Source organism: Petromyzon marinus, chromosome 26 (assembly GCF_048934315.1).
Source record: "Petromyzon marinus isolate PM22_M1 ecotype Great Lakes invasive population chromosome 26, UKy_Petmar_22M1.pri1.0, whole genome shotgun sequence".
NCBI classification, from domain to species: Eukaryota; Metazoa; Chordata; class Hyperoartia; order Petromyzontiformes; family Petromyzontidae; genus Petromyzon; species Petromyzon marinus.
In genome coordinates, this window is record NC_133692.1 from 4,131,163 (window position 1) to 4,155,484 (window position 24,322).

General features: G+C 56.8%; 1 protein-coding gene across 2 annotated transcripts in view; it reads right to left on the minus strand.

Moving 5' to 3' along the window:
- Window positions 1–21,026, minus strand: part of LOC116946069 (uncharacterized) — a 38,968-nt gene extending 17,942 nt beyond the window's left edge. For both annotated transcript variants that reach the window (XM_076069876.1, XM_076069875.1), the window contains exons 1-5: window positions 20,690–21,026; window positions 15,049–15,173; window positions 13,860–14,097; window positions 12,922–13,041; window positions 374–4,900 (exon numbers count right to left, since the gene is read on the minus strand). In XM_076069876.1, coding sequence (XP_075925991.1) covers window positions 374–4,900; window positions 12,922–13,041; window positions 13,860–14,097; window positions 15,049–15,173; window positions 20,690–20,747 — 5,068 coding nt within the window. In that variant the 5' untranslated portion in view covers window positions 20,748–21,026. The remainder of the gene's footprint in view (window positions 1–373; window positions 4,901–12,921; window positions 13,042–13,859; window positions 14,098–15,048; window positions 15,174–20,689) is intronic.
- Window positions 21,027–24,322: the final 3,296 nt, after the last annotated feature.

The window sequence follows — 24,322 nt, forward strand, 5'->3', positions numbered from 1 at the left end:
CGTCATCATCATCGTCATCATCATCATCATTATCTCTGGCGATGATGATCATCGACGCGCACGACTGCGTGGACAGGAGGAGTTGCCGGTTGAACGGTGCCAGCGTGCTGGGGAACTTGCAGGGCCGGGTCGCTGAGGACGCCGCTAGGACGAGGGGGACTACAATCGACAGACCCCCGCGGTTGCTTTTTGCCCACCGATGCCGGCAACTTTTGTCGGAGCGGCGCCGTGCAGCTGTCCCTCGTGGTTGTCCGGTCGTGCGCGTCTGCCGTTCCGCGTCATCTCGTGTTGTTGTTCAGCGTGGTGGTGGTGTAGTGGTCATTTCAACTCGATGTCGCGCACCGAGCCCGTCTCCGCCGCGGCCAGTCGGTACCTTTGAAGACCGGCGGTCGATCCTCGGCCACGACGACGGCCGGGTTCGGCTCGCGCCTCCCGTGGCCCCTGGGCGCTGTCGCGGTCTCGCCGGAGGTGGTGGCCGTGGCGGTGGCCTCGCGCGGGCCGCCTGTGGTCGCGTGGCGCCCCGGGCCGGCTGCCGACGTCGTGACCCCGTGGCGCGGTGACCCCTTCGGCTCGCCTCTGCCGGGGAACATACTCGGCGCGAGCCGCGCGCCCACGGTGGTGGTGGTTGTTACGGTTGTTGTTGTGACGCGGGCCCAGCGGGGACGCGGTGGCCTCGGCCGTGCGGTCCGAGTCGGTGAGGCTCGCGTCGAATGCTCTGTTGCTTCTGTTGCCGCTGCTGCTTCTGTTGTTCCTGCTTCTGTTGCCGCTGCTTCTGTTGCTACTGTTTCTGTTGTTCCTGCTTCTGTTGCTACTGCTGGTGCTTTTGTTGTTCCTGCTTCTGTTGCTGCTGCTTCTGTTGCTGCTGCTGCTACTGCTTCTGTTGCTACTGCTTCTGTTGCCGCTGGTGCTTCTGTTGTTCCTGCTTCTGTTGCTACTGCTGGTGCTTCTGTTGCTACTGCTTCTGTTGCTGCTGCTGCTGCTTCTGTTGCTGCTGCTGCTACTGCTTCTGTTGTTCCTGCTGGTGCTTCTGTTTCTGCTGCTTCTGTTGCTACTGCTTCTGTTGCTGCTGCTTCTGTTGCTACTGCTTCTGTTGCTGCTGCTTCTGTTGCTACTGCTTTTGTTGTTCCTGCTGGTGCTTCTGTTGCTACTGCTTCTGTTGCTACTGCTTCTGTTGCTATTGCTTCTGTTGCCGCTGCTTCTGTTGCTACTGCTTCTGTTGTTCCTGCTGGTGCTTCTGTTGCTGCTTCTTCTGTTGCTACTGTTTCTGTTGCTACTGCTGGTGCTTCTGTTACTGCTGCTTCTGTTTCTACTGCTGCTGTTTCTGTTGCTACTGCTTCTGTTGCTGGTGCTTCTGTTGTTACTGCTTCTGTTGCTACTGCTTCTGTTGCTACTGCTTCTGGTGCTTCTGTTGTTCCTGCTTCTGTTGCTGCTGCTTCTGTTGCTACTGCTTCTGTTGTTCCTGCTGCTGCTTCTGTTGCTACTGCTTCTGTTGCTACTGCTTCTGTTGCTACTGCTTCTGTTGTTCCCGCTGGTGCTTCTGTTTCTACTGCTGCTGTTTCTGTTGCTACTGCTGCTGCTTCTGTTTCTACTGCTGCTGTTTCTGTTGCTACTGCTTCTGTTGCTGCTGCTTCTGTTGCTACTGCTTGTGTCTCTGCTGCTTCTGTTGCTACTGCTTCTGTTGATACTGCTTCTGTTTCTGCTGCTTCTGTTGCTACTTTGTCTGTTGCTACTGCTTCTGTTTCTGCTGCTTCTGTTGTTACTGCTTCTGTTGCTACTGCTTCTGTTTCTGCTGCTTCTGTTGCTACTGCTTCTGTTGCTGGCGCTTCTGTTGCTACTGCTTCTGTTGCTACTGCTTCTGTTGCTACTGCTTCTGTTGCTACTGCTTCTGTTTCTACTGCTTCTGTTGCTGGCACTTCTGTTGCTACTGCTTCTGTTGCTACTGCTTCTGTTGCTACTGCTTCTGTTGCTACTGCTTCTGTTTCTGCTGCTTCTGTTGCTGCTGCTTCTGTTGCTACTGCTTCTGTTTCTACTGCTTCTGTTGCTGGCGCTTCTGTTGCTACTGCTTCTGTTGCTACTGCTTCTGTTGCTACTGCTTCTGTTGCTACTGCTTCTGTTTCTGCTGCTTCTGTTGCTACTGCTTCTGTTGCTACTGCTTCTGTTGCTGGTGCTTCTGTTGCTACAAATGGTGCTGCTGTTGTAACTGCTGGTGCTGCCACTGCTGCGCTTGTGGGAGGCACCGCCTGGTTCCATTGCCCCGCCGGCACCGCCGACGCCACGGCGCTGCCCATCGCGATCTCCTCTGCGGCCCGAGCGGCGGAGAGGGCCGCGCGCGGGGAACCCCGCGTGACCCGGGGCCAGCGGGCGGCCGTGGGAAGTGTCGTCCGCTCCTCGTCCGGGGAGTCGGCCTCCGACCCCATGGTCACTTCCGACGTCACAAACCCCGGCCGCCACTCCACGGTGGGCGCGCGTCCGCCCGCGGAAGCCGCGGCCGCGTTCGGCGCCGTCGTTGTAGCGAGCGCCGGGCGAGCGCTGGCTGGCGACGGGGGCCCCCTTGAGCGCGGGCTGAGCCGGCACGCGGGCGAGCGTGCGGGGTTGCGCGCCTCACCCTGCCGTGACGCCTCTGCTCCCCGCGCCACCGCAGCCGCCGCAGCCTCCTCAATTGGCCGAGGCTCTCCCGCGTTCAATTCGCTCCCCGCCGCCATTGCCGGCGCCTGCGAGGTCGACGGTTCGGGGTCAAAAATGCGCCCCAGCGATTTTGTCGAATTCGGGCAGGACGTGCGCGAGGGAGCGCCGCTCGTTACTCCGACGCCGTCCGGAGACCCGGACTCTGCCGACACGGAATCGTTCACAGCGCGAAACTCACTCCGGGTGTGCTCGGCGGGGCTTGGCTCCTCTGCAGTAATATGCAACCATCGCTCCATCGAGTACCGATGACTCGCGGTCCTATCAAGCGGCTCGCTGAGCGAATCGGTCGCCGATGTGGCGAACGCGTCGCCCGGGGGGGCCTCTGTTGAACCGTGAGATGGAGACGAACTCGGAGAATGCGTCCCCGCGGCGGATGAGGATCGCGTTCGTTCTGCCACCACAGGCGCCGAGCGGCCTGTCGACTCCGCCCCAACGCTGCTGCCTTCTCCACCCGGTGCGCGTGGCAGGGCCGACGGCCGCACGGCGACGCTCGCAGACTCGGCCTGCAGCGCGGGCCTCCCGCGCCCTCCCGACGACACCGCGGCCGGGCGCTCCGACGGAGGGCCGCGCGCGCCCCGACCAGACGCCGTGCACGGGGCCTCGCCCAACTTTTTAGAAGCAGCAGCAGCAGCCACTTGTCGTCCCACCTCCTCCTTCGAAGACCCCGGTTCGTGCTCGTCTATCGCGGCCACCGCCCGCATCGTCACCGACTCTCCCGTCGCCGCAGAACTCGAGGGAACGGACGCACGTGCCGCGTTCACGTTTGTCTGCGCCTCTGCATTGGAGGGCTCTTCTTGCTGCTGCTGCTGCGTGGACCCTACCCACGTGACCCGCGTGCTCGCGGTGTGGGCCGCGGACTCGCGCCACCCCCACGGCGTCGGCCGAGCCGCCGGGCCGCCTCCCTTTGGCGGCTCGACCGTCGGTCGCCCGGAATCACGAAATCCGCCGTCGCTCTCCGAGCTCCACGCGGACGATGGTGACCATGGAGTGGGAGGGCGGGACGCGCGATCTGGGGGCGAATGACGAGATGGGGGACCCTGCGGTTCCGGCGACGCCGTTTCAGGCAGCGGCGCCCGCGGTCGCTCCGGCTCCGTGCCTCTCGGCCGCTCGGTCTCCGCCCGCGACGGCGTCACCGGCAGCACTGTCGGGATCGAAGTGACCGCCACCGCCACCTCCGGCGATGGCCGGGGCAAAGCGCTCTCCGCCCTCGCCCGAGCCCTCCAGCTCGCCGTGACAAGGTCGCCGGCTGCAGGAGCCCGTCGTTCAGCTTGCGCATCATCACTTGGACCTTTGTGAAACGCTGCCGCGAGACGGCGGGCCAACGGGACGCTCGCTTCCCCGACGGTGGACGCGGGGGTCCGCGGGGTCTGCGCGGAGCCACCCTCGATCCGGGAAGAGCCCGCGTGCGCGTCCTCTTTCGTCCCCCACGGCGTCCACCCGACCCCCGTGACGTCGCCCGCACCTCGCTCCGTCCCGCTGTCAGAGGTCCGGCGAGGCTCCCGAGTCTGATCTGGAGTCTCGGGCGTTCGCACCGTGCCGGGCCCTAGGCCGTAGTGCGGGGTTGAGTCGCGTTGCGGTGGTGGCGGTGGTGACGGTGTCGGTCTCGTCCCTGCCAGGCTGGTGCCAGGGCTGGCGACGTCACCCACAACTGGGGTCAGCAGGGAGCGCAGCCAGTTAGCAGAGATGCGACTCGTAGGGTCGATCATTACGTTGCTACCGATTGGACCGCTACTGCTACTGCTGCTGGTTATGATATTGCTCCTACTCCTGGTGCTGCTGCTGATGATCATGCTCCCTTGAGTCGGCAGACTCCGCTCGAGTCTCTCGGGCCGCGCGGTGGAGCCGTCGTGCTCCGCGTCGACTCCACCGCACCGCCCGGCACCGCAGGGCGGCGGAGGACGCTCCGTGGATGACGCGGCCGCTTCTGCGCGACCGCCCGCGCGCCACCGAGCACCGAGCGGCTCCCTGCGAAGGGGGCCCTCGCCGGACGCGTTTGCCCGCGCCGCGTCGCGCGGCCGTTGCTGCCACCCCTCCGCCGCGCTGTTCCTGCCCTGTGGTCCCGCCACCGCTGAGGCCGCGCCGCCACCGCCGCCACCGCCGCCGTCGCCGCTGTCGCCCGCGATTCCGTCCGGTGTCGCTGGTGTCGTGGCGGCCGTGGGGTGCGCGCTCGCCGCTTCAACGGCCCGGTCCCTCTCCGCGTCACCTGGGCCCTCTTCTGTGAGACAGAAAACGTTTAACCACGGGGTAAAGGTGCAGCAACCGCGATTTTCTTCCGAGCCCCGCACCTGGTTCACTGAACAGCGCACGCACCGAGTGTGGTGCGCGCGTCACGAGGGCACTGCCGAGGCTACGCGCTACGTTTGGACAAGCGCACGTGACCACTCTTGTGCACTTCACTCGCAAGCAAGCTGCGACTATCCTGCGAGATGTTCATCAATACCTCGCCTCGGCACTGTGGTGTTGTTGTGTCCCTTAAATCCACATTGACAACTCAATTCTTTTAGAACCGCTGCCTTTTTTTTAGTGTTCCGTTTGTTGTTCTTCCCCCGCAACTCAGATTTTAGCAGCACGGTTGGCTACGCACGGCGCGAATGAAGTTCAACGTACACACGTTCTGCCAATAGACTAAGACTACCCATAGACTAGCACTGCCCATAGACTCAGCGCTGCACCTACGATTAGCACGGTTCACTACGTACGGTGCGAAAGAAATTCAAAATACACACGTACGATTGCTTGCTCACGCCACTGCTGGGGGAAGGGGCCTTCCACTCAAGACGGTTCTGGCTCTAAAGGACGCTGAGGATCCCCTTTTTTCTGTCACGCCGGCCAGACATCTTCGATGGGGTGCGAGGTTCCCGGTGCCGGATTCTCCTCGTAGCAAAAATAGCTACACATCTTACGGGCCCCGCACTTTCAAGGGCCCCGCGCTAAATGCTTTCAAGCTATAAATTCCGGTTCAGTGATTCTGCACTTGCTCTATTACTGTAGTACTATACCGCCTTCAACTTTTATGAACGACCGGGTGTTTAAGGTTAGCGATTTGTCGTATTATCTGGCTGTATAGCAAATGAAAAAAATACAATTACTTTACTATGCAAGTAACAAAAATGTGTGTTTTAATATTTACGTGTTTTATTTATTCATTTAGGGCCCCCCTTCATACACATATGCTACAGGCCCCGCTCTGGCTTAATCCGCGCACTGGAGCCACTACTCACACTTTACCCCACCGCATGCGACATGCCGATTCACTGACTGCGGTTTAACCTATTGTCTACCGCGGTGTGGACAAGAGGCACGGGGCAGAGAGGTACAACAGACGTGCCCCCATTGTTTCAGCTGCCGCACGGAGACAACCGCGCACATCCGATGAGCACGGTTGGCTGCATACGCTGCGAAAGAAGTTCGACATACATGCCACGCCGAGAGAAAAAATCACACCGGCAAAACGTTTGATCGCTAGCGCACACACACACACAACTTATATGTGTGTGTCTCTCTCTCTGTGTGTGTCTCTGTGTTATCTCTCTCTGCTTGTGTGTCTGTCTGTGTGTCTCCGTGTCTGTGTTTTGTCTCTCTCTCTCTCTCTCAAATTTAGCAATCTTTGGAAGAACGTTAAATCAACCAGGTAGGGTGTTGACTGTTATGTTAGCCGACTCTCTGTGTTGTATTGCATTATATTTATAAGTTTACTGGGTTTGTTTTCTCTTTCATTTGTACCTGATGATGATTGCGTGTGTTGCAATCGAAACGTCGTATGCTATTATTTAATTGCTATTTTCTTTGTACGTGACTTTACCGAAATAACCAAAGAGTAATTCCCGCAGTCACGAAAGCTCCAAATCAAGTTTTAAAACTTACATAAACAAAAAAAGAGTCCCGTTACAAGAACAAGAAAAGAATATTCGTCGCGCATTCCTCCCGAGGATTTATATCAGCACGAGCCAGATGTGGAGCAATTGTCTTTATCATGGGCGGTAACACAAAGGATCACAAAGCGCCCGCGTGCTCGGCTGATTGCGCGCCGTCCATTATCGAATGTTTACGTGGCTACGGCCGCCGGCGCAACAATTACACATCGCTTCCTACGCGGGGGGAAAAGAAAAAAGAGAGCGGAGGGGGAACACCCTTCCTCGGCGTGCCAACCCCCGGCATGCCGGCTGCCCCGACGCATTGTGCCTTCCATCATCCTCGCAGGGTGCGCACTCCCGACGGGCCCCGGGGCGTCGGCGTCGCTCCCCTCTCTCACCAGCTGCTGCCTCTGCTGCTGCTGCTGCTGCCTCTGCCGCTATTCCTTCCCCTGAATCATCACAGAGCCCAGGCGCCGCGGCAGCCGCCGCCGCCCAGCCGCCTTTGTGCGCGCCGAATGAGTTAGGGGCACAGCGCACGCACGCACGCACGGCATGAGCCACTCGCGGTGGGATGTGAAGGTCCTGGCAGTGGCTGCTAGGGAGTTCCTAAGTTTCCATTACCACCACCACCACCATCATCATCACCACCAACACCACCAACAACACCACCACCACCGTCACCAACACCACCACTAACACCACCACCATCATCATTATCATCACCACAAACACCGCCACCAACACCACCACCATCATCTCTGTAAACACCACCACCAACACCACCACCACCATCATCATCACCAACACCACCACCACCACCAACACCACCACCATCATCATCTCTGTAAACACCACCACCACCAACACCACCACCACCATCATCATCACCAACACCACCACCACCAACACCACCACCATCATCATCTCTGTAAACACCACCACCACCAACACCACCACCATCATCATCACCACCAACACCAACACCATCATCATCACCACAAACACCACCACCACCAACACCACCACCAACACCACCACCATCATCATCATCACCAACACCACCACCAACACCACCACCATCATCATCACCACCACCACCACCATCACCACCACCACCACCATCATCATCATCACCACCACCACCATCATCACCACCAACACCACCACCAGCACCACCACCACCATCATCTCTGCAAACACCATTGCAACTACCATCATCGCTTCTGTTCACACCACTGCCATGAGCAACGTCAGCACCATCATCATGGATACGAATACTTCCATTGCCTTAATGATGATCATCATCATTATCTCCCCTGCAAACACTATCGCAACCACCATCATCATTGCTGTTAACTCCATCATCATCAAGATCAACACCATCATCGTCACCATCACCACCACCACTACCAACAACAACAACCGGCATTCGCCACTAAGTGACGGAGACGTCACCACGGCGCCTGTGCCAGGCTAGGTGCACTTTAAGGCCACGTGACGTGTCGAACGTCCGCTGACAAGAGGTCACGGGACAGACCCAGGTCGACTGAATGAAATAACTGGCCGACCACCATCACCACCACCACCACCACCACAACTCCATCACACTACGTGTCTCTGTCTCCACGCTGCTAAGAACGTTTCGAGGAAACACGCCAATACTCCTGACAGCATCATTAGCCTCGATCTACCCACTGCTTGGTGAAGTCCTTTGCCATCTCTCACAGTCTCACAATGCAGCAATCCAACGAGCTGCCGAGCAGGAGGCGCTGTCGTCTCCCCCCCCCCCCCCTTCAGCCGCTGCCCCTCCTTTGGCTGTCATTCCATCATTCGTCTCTACCACCGGCCACCGTTCCTGCCCGAGCCCACTCGGCGTTCGTCCCCAGCGGTCAACGTCGACGCTTTAAACGCCGTGCGTTTATTCATCCGCGTGTTACCTCTTCCCGTGGACGACACTGGCGACGGACTCCGGCAGTCGAATGACAAAGACAAAGATCCCCCGTATAGCCTTAACAGACTGTTGGGGCAAGCGCTGTTAGCGAGCAGTCGAATGAGGGCACACAACAACAACCGCAATTCGCCACTAATCGGCGGTGACGTCACTACGGCGTGTGCGCCAGGCTATGTGCACGTTGTGGGCAAACAACAACAACTGCCATTCGCCACTAAGTGGCGGTGACGTCACCACGACGCTTGTGCCAGGCCATGTGCATCTTGAGGCGACGTGAAGTGTCGAACGCCTGCGGGCAGGAGGTCACGGGGCAGACCCAGGTGCCACGGGCCGACTGACTGAGATGACTGGCTGATGCACCACCTGTGCCCCCTACTGTGCCAACCTGCTGTGCTTTAGCCACCCGGCGCTCCGCTCGTTGTTGTGAGCGTCGCTCCTCCGCTCTCCGTTGTTGTTGGAGGGCGACTGCCTCCAACTGTCCAGTAGCGTCCTTCACGAGCCTCCTCCACAGAGGCCGATCTTGACACCGCTGGTACCAGTCATCGGCAAGTCCAGTCACCTCCACGTCCTCCTGTACCACATCACTCCATCTCTTCTCTAGCCCGTGCCGCGCCCGTTTAGCCCCCTTGATCCGGCCGAACAAAAGCTGTTTCGGCATGCGGTGGCTGGGCATGCGGGCTACATGACCCAGCCAACGCAGCCTTGCCTGCCGGAGGAGCTCACTGATGGGACCCTGCCCAGATCTTTCAAGGATTTGTGAGCTCCTCACACAATCCAGTCTGGTTAAACCCAAATGGATCGTAGGCAGGCTAGCCTAAATGTTTCTAACCGGCGAAGATGCTCCATTAAGGGGGTCCACGTTTCGCAAGCGTAGAGAAGGGAGGGAATGACCGTGGCCGAGAAGACCTGAAGCTTAGTGCGGAGCGACAGACCAGGTAGCTTCCACACAGCGTTACGCAACCGATGAAAATATATTGCCGCTCGACTGATTCGGAGTGAGACCTCTGCTGTTAAACTGGAGCCGATCATAAGCACACTGCCCAGGTATGGGAAACTCTCCACTCTCTCCACAACTGCCCCATCACCGATTGGAAGTTGTGGGGGTGGAGTGTCCGATGGTACAAAATACCCAGGCAGGTGCTTAGTTTTGGTGGGGCTGATGGTAAGGCCCCATCTCTTAGTGGCACGCTCAAGTCTCAGCAGCAGCGTCTCCAACTCCTCCTCTGAATGAGCAGCCATTACCAAATCTTCGGCATACATAACGTGGTTGAGAAATAGGGAGCCATCCCTTGACCGCACCCGGGCATCGATCAGCCTCCCATTATATCTGTACCAAATGGAGATTCCCCCGGTACAGCTATTGAAGGCTTCACGAACTACGTGGTCAAGAAATATGTTAAATAATGCACCCCAAGGTGTACAGGCGTACAGGGAATGGCTCTTACTCCCGGCCACGTAGTTTTACCCGGGCCCGCTCACCATCATGAAGGTCCTTAATGATCGTGAGCAGGGGGTCAGGGACTCCAAAAGCACGAAGAACAACCCAGAGCCCAGGCCTACTGGTGGTATTATAGGCCTTGACCAGGTCAATAAAGCAGAGATGTAGGTCTTGTTGGAATTCCCTATACTTCTGCTGTAGCAGACGGACAGAAAATATGACATCTGTGCAGGACCGCCCTTTCCTGAAACCGCATTGGGGCTCCACAAGCCTCTCCTCAGCGTGCCTGGCAAGGCGATGTTGAATAATCCTTGCCAGGACCTTTCCTGGCACACTGAGGAGTGAGATGCCCCTGTAGTTATTACAGTCTGTGCGGTCCCCCTTCTTAAAGAGGGGGACCACCAGGGCATCCTTCCAATCCTACGGAACCCGTCCAGTGGTCCAGACTGTTGTTATGATGTCATATAGGGCAGTCTGTGCACAAACTCCACCCTCCCTCAGCATTTCGCTTGGGAGATCATCTCTGCCCGGTGCCTTTCCTGGTCTCAGACTCCAGATCGCCTTCAGTACTTCCTCAACAGATGGCACCTTAGCCAACCACTCACAGGGGGTGACTTCTTCCAATATTTGAGGCACCGCAGCCTCAGCAGGGTCATCCCCACTTTGTGCCACGATGTTTTCCTGGATGAGGGGTTTCCCCTCCCCAAGGACCTCACAGAAATGCTCAGCAAATCTGCAAACCTGTTCCTGGGGGTCGGAGATTGGATCACCGTTTTCTCCCCTAATGATGGTAATAGGTGTGGCGCTGCAGGTTACTTTTTTGATGGAGTTAAATAGAGATTTGTGATCGCAGACCAATGAGGCAGACTCCATCTCCTCAGCAACCCGCGACCACCACCCATCCTTGCAGCGCCTCACGGCTCTCTGAACCTCCGAGCGAAGGCTGCAGTAAGCCTCCTCATTCTCTGACGTGGGATTCTGTAGCCGATGACAGTGGGCCTGTCGCTTTTTCTCAACTATCCTGAACACCTCTTCTGTCAGCCAGGGTCTCTGGAGAGGTCTGGACCGCGTACCCAAAGCAGCCATTGCAGCTGCATGAGTCACAGTCCTAAACCTCGCCCATTTACCCTCGACATCAGGAGGAGTGGGGGACAATGCCAACCCCAGCCGCAAGCGATGATAAAATTCTTGCTTGCAACTTTCATCAGCTAACTGAGACCAGGCCACTTTAGGTAGGAATGGGGTCCTGGGTGTACACCCACCACCGGAGTGGAAGAATGTCAGGCGCATCTTACAGATGACTATTCGATGGTTAGAGGGCAGATCAGCTCCACGGAAGGTCCTGGTGTCAAGGACATGGGCTTACATCCGCTGGTCCGTCACTATGTAGTCCAGCAGATGTTTTTGCTTGGACCCGGCATGCATCCATGATGTTGTGTGGATGCGCCGATGCCGGAACAGAGTGTTTGTAATTATAAGCACATGGGCTGCACAAAAATCTAGCAGCCTCCTACCGATGTTATTGAGCTGATCTGGTCCATGCCCTCCAATCACTCCAGACCAGGTGCCAGCATCATGACCAACTCGGGCATTGAAGTCACCCAACAAGATGACTCTATCCCGAGGGGCCACTTTATCCAGCACCTGTAACAGGAAGTCATAGAAGGCATCTGACTCACCGGCTTTGCCTGCATCCCTCCACGGATGTTCGTCTTCGGTGGGGCATAAGTAACCACGACCACCATTCCTCGCCTCCGGTTGATGGGAAGGCGAGCCCAAAGTAGCCTGGGGCTTACAGCTTCCCACACCTCACCGCCACGCTCCCACGCACCCTTCATTCTTTTGTTCAAAAGAAGAGCCACACCCTGTTGTTTGGCAGTCTGCTGCCCCGAGTAGAGGACTGTCCACCCCTCATGGTGGCAGGAGCCAGAACCGGTCCACCGGAGCTCCTGAATGCCACAGAGATCCAGGCGGTACCGGTCCAGCTCCCGACAGAGGGGTGGTAGCCTCTCCTCCGCAGTGAGCGTTCGAACATTCCACGTGGCCACACGAAGAAGGCTTTTCGTTGTGTCTGGAGGAGCCCCGAGGGTAGAGATTCAATCTCCTGGCTTTGCCAATTGGGGTTTGGCCAGGAGACGTCATAGACGCCTGTTCCTTCAGGGCCTCCGGCACAAGCTTATTAGTTATATATTTAAGTCGTGGTATTTTTTTTAAGGTGGAGGGGTTGCCAGCCCCTCGCACCCGTCCAGAGCCCCCGCTTAGCCAATGTGGTGGTCACAGACGCCATGAGGGGAGAGGCCAATCGGAATTGGCCCTCTCCTCACAGCACTGTCCATGCCAGAGTTGTGTGGGCACATACACACACTCACTCGCGATGGAGGGATGGGGGCGAGGTGGACCGTGACGGACGGAGACGGCCAACGGAGAGCTTCGACCCGTTCCTTTTCGTCGTTCGGGACGACGCCCGACGTTATCGCTCCACGTGCCGGGAGCTTCTTCGGGAGCTGAATTGTCGACGATAACTTCCCAACACGTGGCAGGAACGTCGAACATTGTGCCGCACGCAACACAGGGGCTGAATTCCTGAAGTGGGTCTCAGCACGTGGAGAGGAACGTCGGACGTCGTGCCGAGCAATGCTCGGTGCACCGTGACAACACATCGACGAGCCGCGTTCCGCGGTAAACAGTCAGGCAAAATATGTCTCCGTGCACGTGTCCACACAACCCGTCACCAGCCGCACAGGCCTTCCTTCCGGGAGTGTGTTCCTCTCGGCAGCATCGATTCGGACCGGTTTCGACACGTGGCCGCCCCGCCAGCAAAGTGAGGCTTGGCTTCAATCAACTCTGGTCAACTGCCCACCCCGTACGCGCTAGGACCCTCCCTTCCCCCTTACATCGACGGGGTCACATTCACAGGTTTATTATTTTTTGTAAAAAAAAAGAGTCACGTCCCACGGTGTCGTGGCATCGCTGCGACCTCACCGCGGCCCTACCTTGCTCGCACCTGCGGCCGCTCCACCCGCGGCTGCACGAGCACCGGTACCCCTCGGGCACGGCGCTGCACGTGGCACCGTGGGCGCATGGCTCGTGACGGCGGCACCAGTCCACGTCCACTGCGCCAGGGATAAGGCGGAAGGAGGAGGAGGGGCAGACGGAGAGGGGAAAGATGGGGAGGGATGGGGAGGGAAACGGGGAAGGAGGTGGGGAGGTGAGAGAATGCTCTGTCGCGGGGAACATGCGGCCACGCCAGGCCCAGTTCGCACGGCACCCTTCCCCACGGTTGTGAAAACACCGGCATGGCAAATAAGTCAGATATAGTTATGTGTTGATGTATGAAGGCAAGTGTGGAGGTATGCAAGTTGATGAATGACTACAGGTATCTATGGAGGCGTGCAGTAAAATATGTATGTAGGCATCTTAAGAGGTATGTATGGAGAGGTGCCTCTGACCGAACCCCTCGGAATGCGACCGATCTCACCAGCTGTGGAGGGGTGAGCACGGATAGCTGTTGATTGGGCGTACAGCATGCACAGCAGGTGTTGTCGACTGCGGGTTCACGCGATGAGCAGCAGAGCGCAGATCATGCTCTCCCTACCGTTACCGGTGTGGTGAAGTATGGCCAAATAACCCCAGGACCCGCACAATTGCGGGAGGGAGGCCCTCTCCTCCAGCAGTGGACGGGCACAGGGGCTGCGCGTGCGCGCAGGGACGAGTGCCACTCGCGCTGGTAGCGACTTCACAGATTTCTGATGCGGACCCACGGATCCGGCGAAGACATCTCCATTGGGCGCCCTTAGCCCTGCAACTGTTGCGCAGCGCTGCTGTGATGGCGGAGCGGGCGAACGGGGCTGTGTGACGGCGTGTGTGTGTGTGTGTGGGGGGTATGGTTTAGAGTGGGCCCAGGTTACTGGGGGTTCCCGAGCCCACTCACCCGAGAACTTGACCGTGAAGCCCCCGTAGCCCGTTGACTCGTCGCTCTGGAAGGCCACGAGGGTCTGGCCGCGTCCCTCCAGCAGGGTCCCCTCAGCCCCCGCCCTGGGGATCCCCAGCCCCAGCTGGGTGCGGCCGCAGAAGACCCGCTCGGGCTGCCCGCCCGGCTTGAGGGTGAGGCGGTCGTAGGCGCAGCCCTGCTCCTCCTCCACGTCCAGGTAGGTGAGTAGCAACCTCACCTGTGCAAAGCCGAGCCACTGGGGTTCACGTGTCGACAAAGGCAACGATCTCTCCCCCCCCCCCACCACCACCGTGTAGCCGAGGCAGGCTGATGATGGGGCAAGTGGTTTTACTGTTTGATGAAGGCACGACAGTCTGTTCGTGCGGTCATTAGAACACCGGGCTGAGATCGTCCAACCAAGCGCGCTCGAGCACGTGATTTACTCGCAGGGCGGCTGAAGTCCAGAGTCGGGTCCGAGTTGTGATTGGTGACCGGGCTGAAGGTCAAGATTCAAGTGTGCTCTGTCGAACCGGGTGAGAACTTTGGGGGACCAGGATCGGGGGTGTGAGAGTGATCTGGGGGTCACCCCCAACGCTCCCCCCCCCCCCCCCGTACGAGTGGTGGGTTTTCTCCGGCTTCTTAAATTTCCTCTAACACAGAGTCACAACTCTCACGAATGGAATTGGACAAACACTGCACTAGAGCAGGGCCCACCTGGGGATTAAGCGAGGCTCAGTGAGGCTATACCGCGTAAAGGGGATTTGCCGAGTTTTTTTTTAATTGAAGTGAAGTAAAACCGGTGTCCGAGTTACTTGCCTCGCCAGAACTGTGCCGCACTCTTCAAACGTTTCACGAGCTCCTTCGTGACACGGAGACGCAGCAGCGTCCTGGATTCACTGCTCCGTTGGCTGTGCAGCCACCCACCTCTCGGCTCCACCTCGCAGTCCGAGCTCCAAACCTCCGACAGCCAATTGTGCCACGTGCAGCCTCCCAACTGAACTACCGAGCAACCGGACTCAACGCGCGCTTGGCTTTCGAGATCTGACAAAGTCGGGGCGCATCCGCGGGGGTGACCAGAAACGAGTCACTCGCCTCCTCCCCCCCTCTCCCTCCTTAGCCCCTTGCCCCCCGGTCGGGTTCCCGTGACCCCTGACGGGGGAGGGATTGTGGGTGGGGTGCGCTCACGTACGCGTTCGGAGGGCAGCGCGCGGATGAACCAGGTGCAGCGCGCGTTGTCCGGGTAGTTGTGCAGGGAGATGGAGCCGTGAGGCTGCGCGCCAGGGTCGATGGACGCGTCGCACTCCGAGCGAACGCCTTTTCCCAGCAGCCATGCGGAGCCGCGCGGTGAGACGGGGAGGAGACGCATGGAGATACGGGGAGGAGACACGCGGAGACACATGAAGACACGGGGAGGGGACACGCGGAGACACGGGGAGGAGATACGGGAAGAAGACACGCGGAGACACATGGAGACACGGGGAGATACGGGGAGGAGACACATGGAGACACATGGAGATACGGGGAAGAGACATGCGGAGACACGGGGAGGAGACACGCGGAGACACATAGAGACATAGGGAGGAGACACAGGGAGACATAGGGAGGAGACACAGGGAGGAGACACGCGGAGGAGACATTCGGCAATGTTGGGCCACACATGGAGACGCAGCCACGCATCGGCACGTGGACGATGCCCGCGCGCTGCGCAGGGCGCCTTGCGAAGAGCAGGCGGCACGGCACGCCGCGTGTTGGACAATCACCGCTCAAAGCCCAAACGCCACAACCCGCCGAGTTCTCAGATCGATTCCGCTGCAATTTGAATCGCCCGCTCACCTACCGCGATGAACGCTAACGGGGAAGCGTGCTGCGCGTATTGTCAATCACACGCCACTCCCGCCAGTGCCCCCCCCCCCCCCCATGCGTTATGCCCCTCACCCCCACAACATCTCTGTGTGTGTCTCTCTCCGTGTCGTTGTTCGTGTCCGTCTCCATGTTTTCGTTGCGTATCGGGCACTCTGCGTGTCTCTGTCTGTCTTCTTGACTCTGCGTGTCTCTGTCTGTCTTATTGACTCTGTGTGTCTCTGTCTTATTGACTCTGCGTGTCTCTGTCTGTTTTCTTGACTCTGTGTGTCTGTCTTATTGACTCTGTGTGTCTCTGTCTTCTTGACTCTGTGTGTCTCTCTGTCTTATTGACTCTGCGTGTCTCTGTCTGTTTTCTTGACTCTGTGTGTCTCTGTCTTATTGACTCTGTGTGTCTTTGTCTTATTGACTCTGTGTGTCTCTGTCTGTCTTATTGACTCTGTGTGTCTCTGTCTGTCTTATTGACTCTGTGTGTCTCTGTCTGTCTTATTGACTCTGTGTGTCTCTGTCTTCTTGACTCTGTGTGTCTCTGTCTGTCTTATTGACTCTGTGTGTCTCTGTCTTATTGACTCTGTGTGTCTCTGTCTTATTGACTCTCTGTGTCTCTGTCTTATTGACTCTGTGTGTCTCTGTCTTATTGACTCTCTGTGTCTCTGTCTTATTGACTCTGTGTGTCTCTGTCTTCTTGACTCTGCGTGTCTCTGTTTTCTTGACTCTGCGTGTCTCTGTCTGTCTTATTGACTCTGCGTGTCTCTGTCTTATTGACTTTGTGTCTCTGTCTTATTGACTCTGTGTGTCTCTGTCTGTCTTATTGACTCTGTGTATCTCTGTCTTCTTGACTATGTGTGTCTCTGTCTAATTGACTCTGCGTGTCTCTGTCTTCTTGACTCTGCGTGTCTCTGTCTTATTGACTCTGTGTATCTCTGTCTTATTGACTCTGTGTGTCTCTGTCTTATTGACTCTGTGTCTCTGTCTGTCTTATTGACTCTGTGTGTCTCTGTCTTATTGAGTCTGTGTGTCCTCTATGTCTCTCTTTGTGAGCCCACTTCTGGTAAGTACCAAATCCAACGATCCCTCGTGTAGCCTTTAACAGGCTGTTGAGGGCAAGTGCTGTTAACCTATGAAGGCCGACACGGCACACGAGGAGGTGGGTGACCGACACCACGCCGGGCCGCCTTTGTCTCTCGAGTGGCGAAGTTGGTACCACCTGGGATGACGAATGCTACCAGTGTCCACCACGGCCAGTGTCCACCATGGACAGAGAGCTCAGCGTACATAATTTCACTTCAACAAAAACAATACGAATGGTTTATGTTCGTAATCATATCCTATTACTTTATTTTGCGAAAACAATACCGTATATTCTATCAAACACGCTAGAGCGCCCTTTAAATTGCGTTTTTTCTCATAAGAAGCTACCACGACGTCCTTGCTATCATCTATATTTATGATATATAGCTCATGTTCTTAAACACAATAGGGGTTGGCATTTGCCACCCTAGATGGTACCGATGATCCATTTTCGGGCCAATGTATCAAAAGACCAAATAAACCCGCACGTGTGCCCGGGATGGTAAGTCCATGAGCACAGGGCAGGCATTTAACTTGTCGGTACCACTTGAGGTGGCATAACTTTGGCGGTTCCAACTGGCTTTCACGTGGCCGATTACAGTGGAATGAATCATGTGAAATTGTCGGACTAACACGTAATGTCATCTTATTGGCCACAGTGCACTCGTAGGCACGCGAGGCGGTGCGTTCGACGCCTGCTTCTAACTCGTAGACTTCCACAGGCTCTAAGCTCTGAGCCTTGAGTAACGGGTCCCTCGTGGGGGGAGTGGAACCAAGGGCGGATGCGTGGGGTGTGGGGTGCGGGGAGAGAATTCCTCCCTCCTCCTCTCACTCCCCGGGGCGAGCCCTCGTGTAAACACCACCGTGTATCTGTGTGTGTGTCTGTGTGTCTGTGTGTGTGTGTCTGTGTGTCTGTGTGTGTCTGTGTGTGTGTGTCTGTGTGTGTGTGTGTACTGTGTGTGTGTGTCTGTGTGTGTGTCTGTGTGTGTGTCTGTGTGTGTGTGTCTGTGTGTGTCTGTGTCTGTGTGTGTGTCTGTGTGTGTGTCTGTGTGTGTGTCTGTGTGTGTGTCTGTGTGTGTGTCTGTGTGTGTGTCTGTGTGTGTGTCTGTGTGTGTGTCTGTGTGTGTGTCTGTGTGTGTGTCTGTGTGTGTGTCTGTGTGTGTGTCTGTGTGTCTGTGTGTGTGTGTCTGTGTGTGTGTATCTGTGTCTGTGTGTATCTGTGTGTGTGTGTATCTGTGTGTGTGTCTGTGTGTGTATCTGTGTGTGTGTCTGTGTGTGTGTCTGTGTGTGTCTGTGTGTGTGTATCTGTGTGTGTGTCTGTGTGTGTATGTGTGTCTGTGTGTGTGTCTGTGTGTCTGTGTCTGTGTGTCTGTGTATCTGTGTGTGTGTGTCTGTGTATCTGTGTGTATCTGTGTGTATCTGTGTCTGTGTGTCTGTGTATCTGTGTGTGTGTCTGTGTGTGTATGTGTGTCTGTGTATCTGTGTGTGTGTGTGTGTCTGTGTGTGTGTGTGTCTGTGTGTGTGTGTATCTGTGTCTGTGTGTCTGTGTGTGTATGTGTGTCTGTGTGTGTGTCTGTGTGTCTGTGTCTGTGTGTCTGTGTATCTGTGTGTGTGTCTCTGTGTGTGTGTATCTGTGTGTGTGTCTGTGTGTGTGTCTGTGTGTGTGTGTCTGTGTGTGTCTGTGTGTATGTGTCTGTGTGTGTGTCTGTGTGTGTGTCTGTGTGTGTGTCTGTGTGTGTGTATCTGTGTGTGTGTATCTGTGTGTGTATCTGTGTGTGTATCTGTGTGTGTATCTGTGTATCTGTGTGTGTATCTGTGTGTGTATCTGTGTGTGTGTCTGTGTGTGTGTATCTGTGTGTGTGTATCTCTGTGTGTGTGTCTGTGTGTGTATCTGTGTGTGTGTCTCTGTGTGCGTCCTGGAGGTGCTTGTGGGGAACGATAGTGTAGCGGTTAGCGCGCTGCGCTATGAACCTGGCGACCCGGGTTCGATTCCCGCTCACGGCCAACACCAGTGACGATTATCTGAACCGGTCCCGGGCCCCCCCCCCCCCCCCAGGTCGACTCAGCCTCAAATGAGTACCTGGTGCGGTGTGTAAACATCGCTACTGGGAGACAAAGGCGGCCGGGCGTGGTGTTGGCCACCCACCCCCTCGTGTGCCGTGCCGGCCTTCATAGGTACTCGCTAACAGCACTTGCCCCTACAGTCTGTTTCTGATCCAAAAATGGAGGGACGAATGGCTGGACGTTATCGGTTATGTTGTTGACTTTTGAAATACAGATTTCAATCCAGCAACAACAATGATCGGGGCCTCTGTAACAAAGACTGAGATCTCCCGTAAACCCTCGTATGGATTGCTGGGGCAAGTGCTGTCAGCCAACACCTAATGAATTAGTAATGAATTAGTAATTAATTAGTAAGGCCGGCGCGCACAGTAAGGGGGTTGTTGCCAGCACTGCGCTCATCCGCCTTTTTCTCCCCAGCGCAGATATTTACACTCCGCAGCAGATACCCGTTAAGGCTGAGTCGACCTAGGTGAAGCCCGGTTCAGGTAGGTATCACTCCCCGAACGATTGTTAGTCGTGGCCGGGAATTGTGCTCAGGCCGCTAGCCGGATTCGTTGCGCAGTGCGCTTATCACTGCACCACCGCTCCCCCGCGGTCTATAAGACAAAGCTCCCCCGTGTCGCCTTAACAAACTGAAGGTCGGAACGGCACACGAGGTGGTGGGTAGCCAGCACATCGCCCGGCCGTTTGTGTCTCTCCAATATGCGATGTTTGGCCTAACTGGACATGTGTGAAAAAGAGCTTTTTAGCTCATCGGATACCCTCCAGTATAAATATAAAACCATCCTGCTTCTGGTTAACAATCACTGAACAGCGCGCGCGCACCGAGTGTGGCGCGCGCGTCACGAGGTCACTGCCGAGGCTGCGCGCTACGTTTGGACAAGCGCACGTGACCACTCTTGTGCACTTCACTCGCAAGCAAGCTGCGACTATCCTGCGAGATGCTCTTCAGTACCTCGCCTCGGCACTGTGGTGTTGTTGTGTCTCTTAAATCCACATTGATAACTCAATTCTTTTAGAACCGCTGCCTTTTTTTAGTGTTCCGTTTGTTGTTCTTCCCCCGCAACTCCGATTTTAGCAGCACGGTTGGCTACGCACGGCGCGAATGAAGTTCAACGTACATCTCAAGCCTGTCGCGAAATCATTTAAACCGCGGCTCAAAGCAAAAGCAATTGGCACTCGGCGTCCGCGCTGGGAGAAGACAATCGCGCGTCACGAGTTTGTGTTTTGCATCCAGCAGGTAGAAGGACGCCTCTCAACAATAACAACAACAATAACAACAACAACAATAACAACGACACAGGGTGCCTGCCAATCCATAACCAGTGTCTCGCGGGCCTCACACGGCCGCTGTCGAGACGCTGATGGGCGGTCCAGTGGTTTGCTTGTGGAAAACGGAGGCTGCTTTTGCTCGATGATACTGCCCTCGAAAGCCAACCGAACGATCAATCAATCGCTCACTCGGCTGATGGACTAACAGTCTGCCTCAGCAGCAGACCATGCTTTCCCACCTCATCACGGATGCTTATGTTGCGCCGGAAACGTCGTGATTTATTTTATTTTATACCTACGTGACTTTACCGAAATAACCAAAGAGTATGGGATTCCTGCAGTCACGAAAGCTTCAAATCAAGATATTCACCAACAGTAGCCGCAGAGGTAAGAAGGGGTCGCTGAGTCTTCGGGGAAAGTCTCTCCATCACCGTCGCGGTCAACGCCCCCCCCCCCCCCCCACATTCACTCCTAACCCAGCCACATCCACACAGAGGGGACCCCCCCACACCCGGAGCCCCCACACAGAGGGGACCCCCCCCAGCGACGCGAAGTGCCCTCACCTTCTCTGTGGGCACACGCGAGCAGAGCGAACAGCAGCGCCGAGATCCGCGCTGCCATGGTGATCTCTCTTCTCTCCTCTCTCTTCAACTCTCAGCCACTCTAACCGATTACACTCTCCTCACGCTCTCCACTCTCCCGTCTCTCTACAACCACCACCCCCCCCTCTCCTCTCTGCGCTCTCCACGGCACAGAGCGAGGCGGGGATGTGTGCGTGTGAGCGCGGCCGCGAGCCCGCGCGCGTGGCGACACCTCGCTTCTCCCTGCCCTCCCTCTTCCCGTATCCTTCACCTCTTCTTCCTCCTCCTCCTTTTCCTACCGCCACCCATCCCCCGCACCCAGTCCCACCTCCCTACCCACCTCCCCCAGACGCTCTGTGTAGGAAGCGGGATCACTGTGTGTGTTTCCGCACGTGTGACTAACTCGTGACCGGGCCGTTCAGGATGCGAGAGCTCGGGGCCAAATGTTTTGGACCGGGAGGTTCGCGTCGCAGCCTACAGAAGCAGCGGCGTTTTGTCGTTCGGACTCATCGGCAGCACGGAACGACAAGCGTCCAGCAACAAACGGCGCTCGTGGAGGTGCACTGGATAAGAGTGAATGCAGGAATCCATACTCTTTGGTTCTTTCGGTAAAGTCACGTGGGTAGAAAATAAAATAAATCACGACGTTTCGATCGCAACACAAGCGACCGTCATCAGGTGGAACAGATCCAGCAGGAGAACCGCTGATGTAGTCAAAGAGACGGCTTCTTTTAAGTGAGCCGAGGTGACTGCGATGAGTGCGAGGGAAAAGGAGATCGATGGGAGGGCGGAATTCCAAAGTTGGAGCGGAGCGGGGGCGGACGCGAGAAGTAAAGTTTCATGATCTGCAGTGTGGGGAGCGAGAGGGTGGGTGTGGGGAGCGAGAGGGTGAGCGTGGGGAGCGAGGGGGTGCGTGTGGGGAGCGAGTGGGTGCGTGTGGGGAGCGAGAGGGTGAGCGTGTGGGGAGCGAGGGGGTGCGTGTGGGGAGCGAGAGGGTGGGTGTGGGGAGCGAGTGGGTGAGCGTGGGGAGCGAGTGGGTGAGCGTGGGGAGCGAGTGGGTGCGTGTGGGGAGCGAGTGGGTGCGTGTGGGGAGCGAGTGGGTGAGCGTGGGGAGCGAGTGGGTGCGTGTGGGGAGCGATTGGGTGAGCGTGGGGAGCGAGTGGGTGAGCGTGGGGAGCGAGTGGGTGCGTGTGGGGAGCGAGTGGGTGAGCGTGGGGAGCGAGTGGGTGCGTGTGGGGAGCGAGTGGGTGAGCGTGGGGAGCGAGAGGGTGAGCGTGGGGAGCGAGTGGGTGCGTGTGGGGAGCGAGTGGGTGAGCGTGGGGAGCGAGAGGGTGAGTGTGGGGAGCGAGAGGGTGAGTGTGGGGAGCGAGAGGGTGAGTGTGGGGAGCGAGTGGGTGAGCGTGGGGAGCGAGAGGGTGAGCGTGGGGAGCGAGTGGGTGAGCGTGGGGAGCGAGAGGGTGAGTGTGGGGAGCGAGAGGGTGAGTGTGGGGAGCGAGAGGGTGAGTGTGGGGAGCGAGTGGGTGAGCGTGGGGAGCGAGAGGGTGAGCGTGGGGAGCGAGTGGGTGCGTGTGGGGAGCGAGTGGGGGCGTGTGGGGAGCGAGTGGGTGCGTGTGGGGAGCGAGTGGGTGAGCGTGGGGAGCGAGTGGGTGCGTGTGGGGAGCGAGTGGGTGCGTGTGGGGAGCGAGTGGGTGCGTGTGGGGAGCGAGTGGGTGCGTGTGGGGAGCGAGTGGGTGCGTGTGGGGAGCGAGTGGGTGCGTGTGGGGAGCGAGTGGGTGAGCGTGGGGAGCGAGTGGGTGAGCGTGGGGAGCGAGAGGGTGCGTGTGGGGAGCGAGAGGGTGCGTGTGGGGAGCGAGTGGGTGCGTGTGGGGAGCGAGTGGGTGCGTGTGGGGAGCGAGTGGGTGCGTGTGGGGAGCGAGTGGGTGCGTGTGGGGAGCGAGTGGGTGCGTGTGGGGAGCGAGTGGGCGCGTGTGGGGAGCGAGTGGGTGCGTGTGGGGAGCGAGTGGGTGAGCGTGGGGAGCGAGAGGGTGCGTGTGGGGAGCGAGTGGGTGCGTGTGGGGAGCGAGTGGGCGCGTGTGGGGAGCGAGTGGGTGCGTGTGGGGAGCGAGTGGGTGCGTGTGTGGAGCGGCAGTGTAGCGGTTAGCGCGCTGCGCTACGATACCCGGCTTCCCGAGTTCGATTCCCGGCCACCAACACCAGTGACGATTCACTGAACAGGTCCCTGTCCTTCCATAAGTCGACTCAGCCTCAATAGAGTAACTAGTGCGATGTGTAAAAAAACATTGCCACTCGGGAGACAAAGGCGGTCGGGCGTGGTGCTGGCCACCCACCCTCTCGTGTGCCATCCCGGCCTTCATAGAAGTTATCTTACAGCACTGCTCCAGCAGTCTGTTATGGCTATCGGAGGGATGCGTGTGTGCGCGTGCGTGTGTATGTGCACGCGCGCGTGTGTCTGCGTATTACTGGAGGCAATATGATCGTCCTTAGGTTAATGATGTTTATTCTGGAAAGTAATATTATCCGAATGGGAGTTAGGAAGTATGATGATGAATATGGTGATCGGCCAAGTTATCTGTATTGGTAAAAAAAAATAACAACTCGATAATATAAATGGTTATGAAGAAAGCCCATTTCTCGGAACGTCGCCTATTGCGCAGGCTGTTCCAAAAATCAGGGCAAATAGGGTTATTTCATTTACTTTAACACCGGCATTACAACATTTCAATGATTTATTCTTGAAGTTAACATTTTAAATATTGCCACGATTCATATTTATGTTTATTTTTTCTTCCAGGGGGTCATCTCAAATTCGTCGGTAACAAACCTCGAGCAAGAACCCTGTGATTGTGAATGAATTGAGACGAAACAAAATTGATGAATATTTACAGATTCGACCTGTAATATTTTTGTAAAAAAAATAAAAGTTCTGAATTTAACTCAGAAGATAATTCTAGCGTGCATTAATGTGACTGTAAGTCAGTTTGAATATTTGTTAAAATGCATTAATATCCTGACCTTTGGGCCGCCCTGTATATTTTCTCTTTCACAGCAGTGGTTTTATTTTACGAATGTGTTCATTTGTTGCCGTTGTTTGTTGCGTCGTGTCAATCCTGATCGTGCAACCGCCGCCAAACGCAGCAGCACCATCGCCACCGGATGCTTCCTTGCCGAGACGAATTTTTTGCAGCCACGGGTTAACGATTTCAAACTCCACAATGGTCCGGCGCGGGCATCAGTACCAACCCGTAAGGTCACAAGGTGCGTTGAGTTTGCGATACGAAAGAAGGGGCGGGGGAGGGAAGGGCTTGGGGTGGGGGGGGGGTGCCGCTCAACTTTGTTAGCGAGACACGGAGATAATGAAGAAATGACCAGCGAGGAAGTCAGGGCGTTGCTCTAATCGGAAATAAAACTTCAATTTGGGAGCGGGCGGGGGGGGGGGAGATATTTTGGGACCCACTTAAAGTGAGGGGGGCATGAGGCGGGGCAAGGGGGGGGGTCTCAAATAGGCACCGCTTCCTTGCGTGGCACTCGGATGCTGATGGAAGCGCGTGGCCGCCCATTCACTCACTCGCGACGCGTCGTGATACAAAAACAAAGGCGATCGGGAAAAGGTTGGAG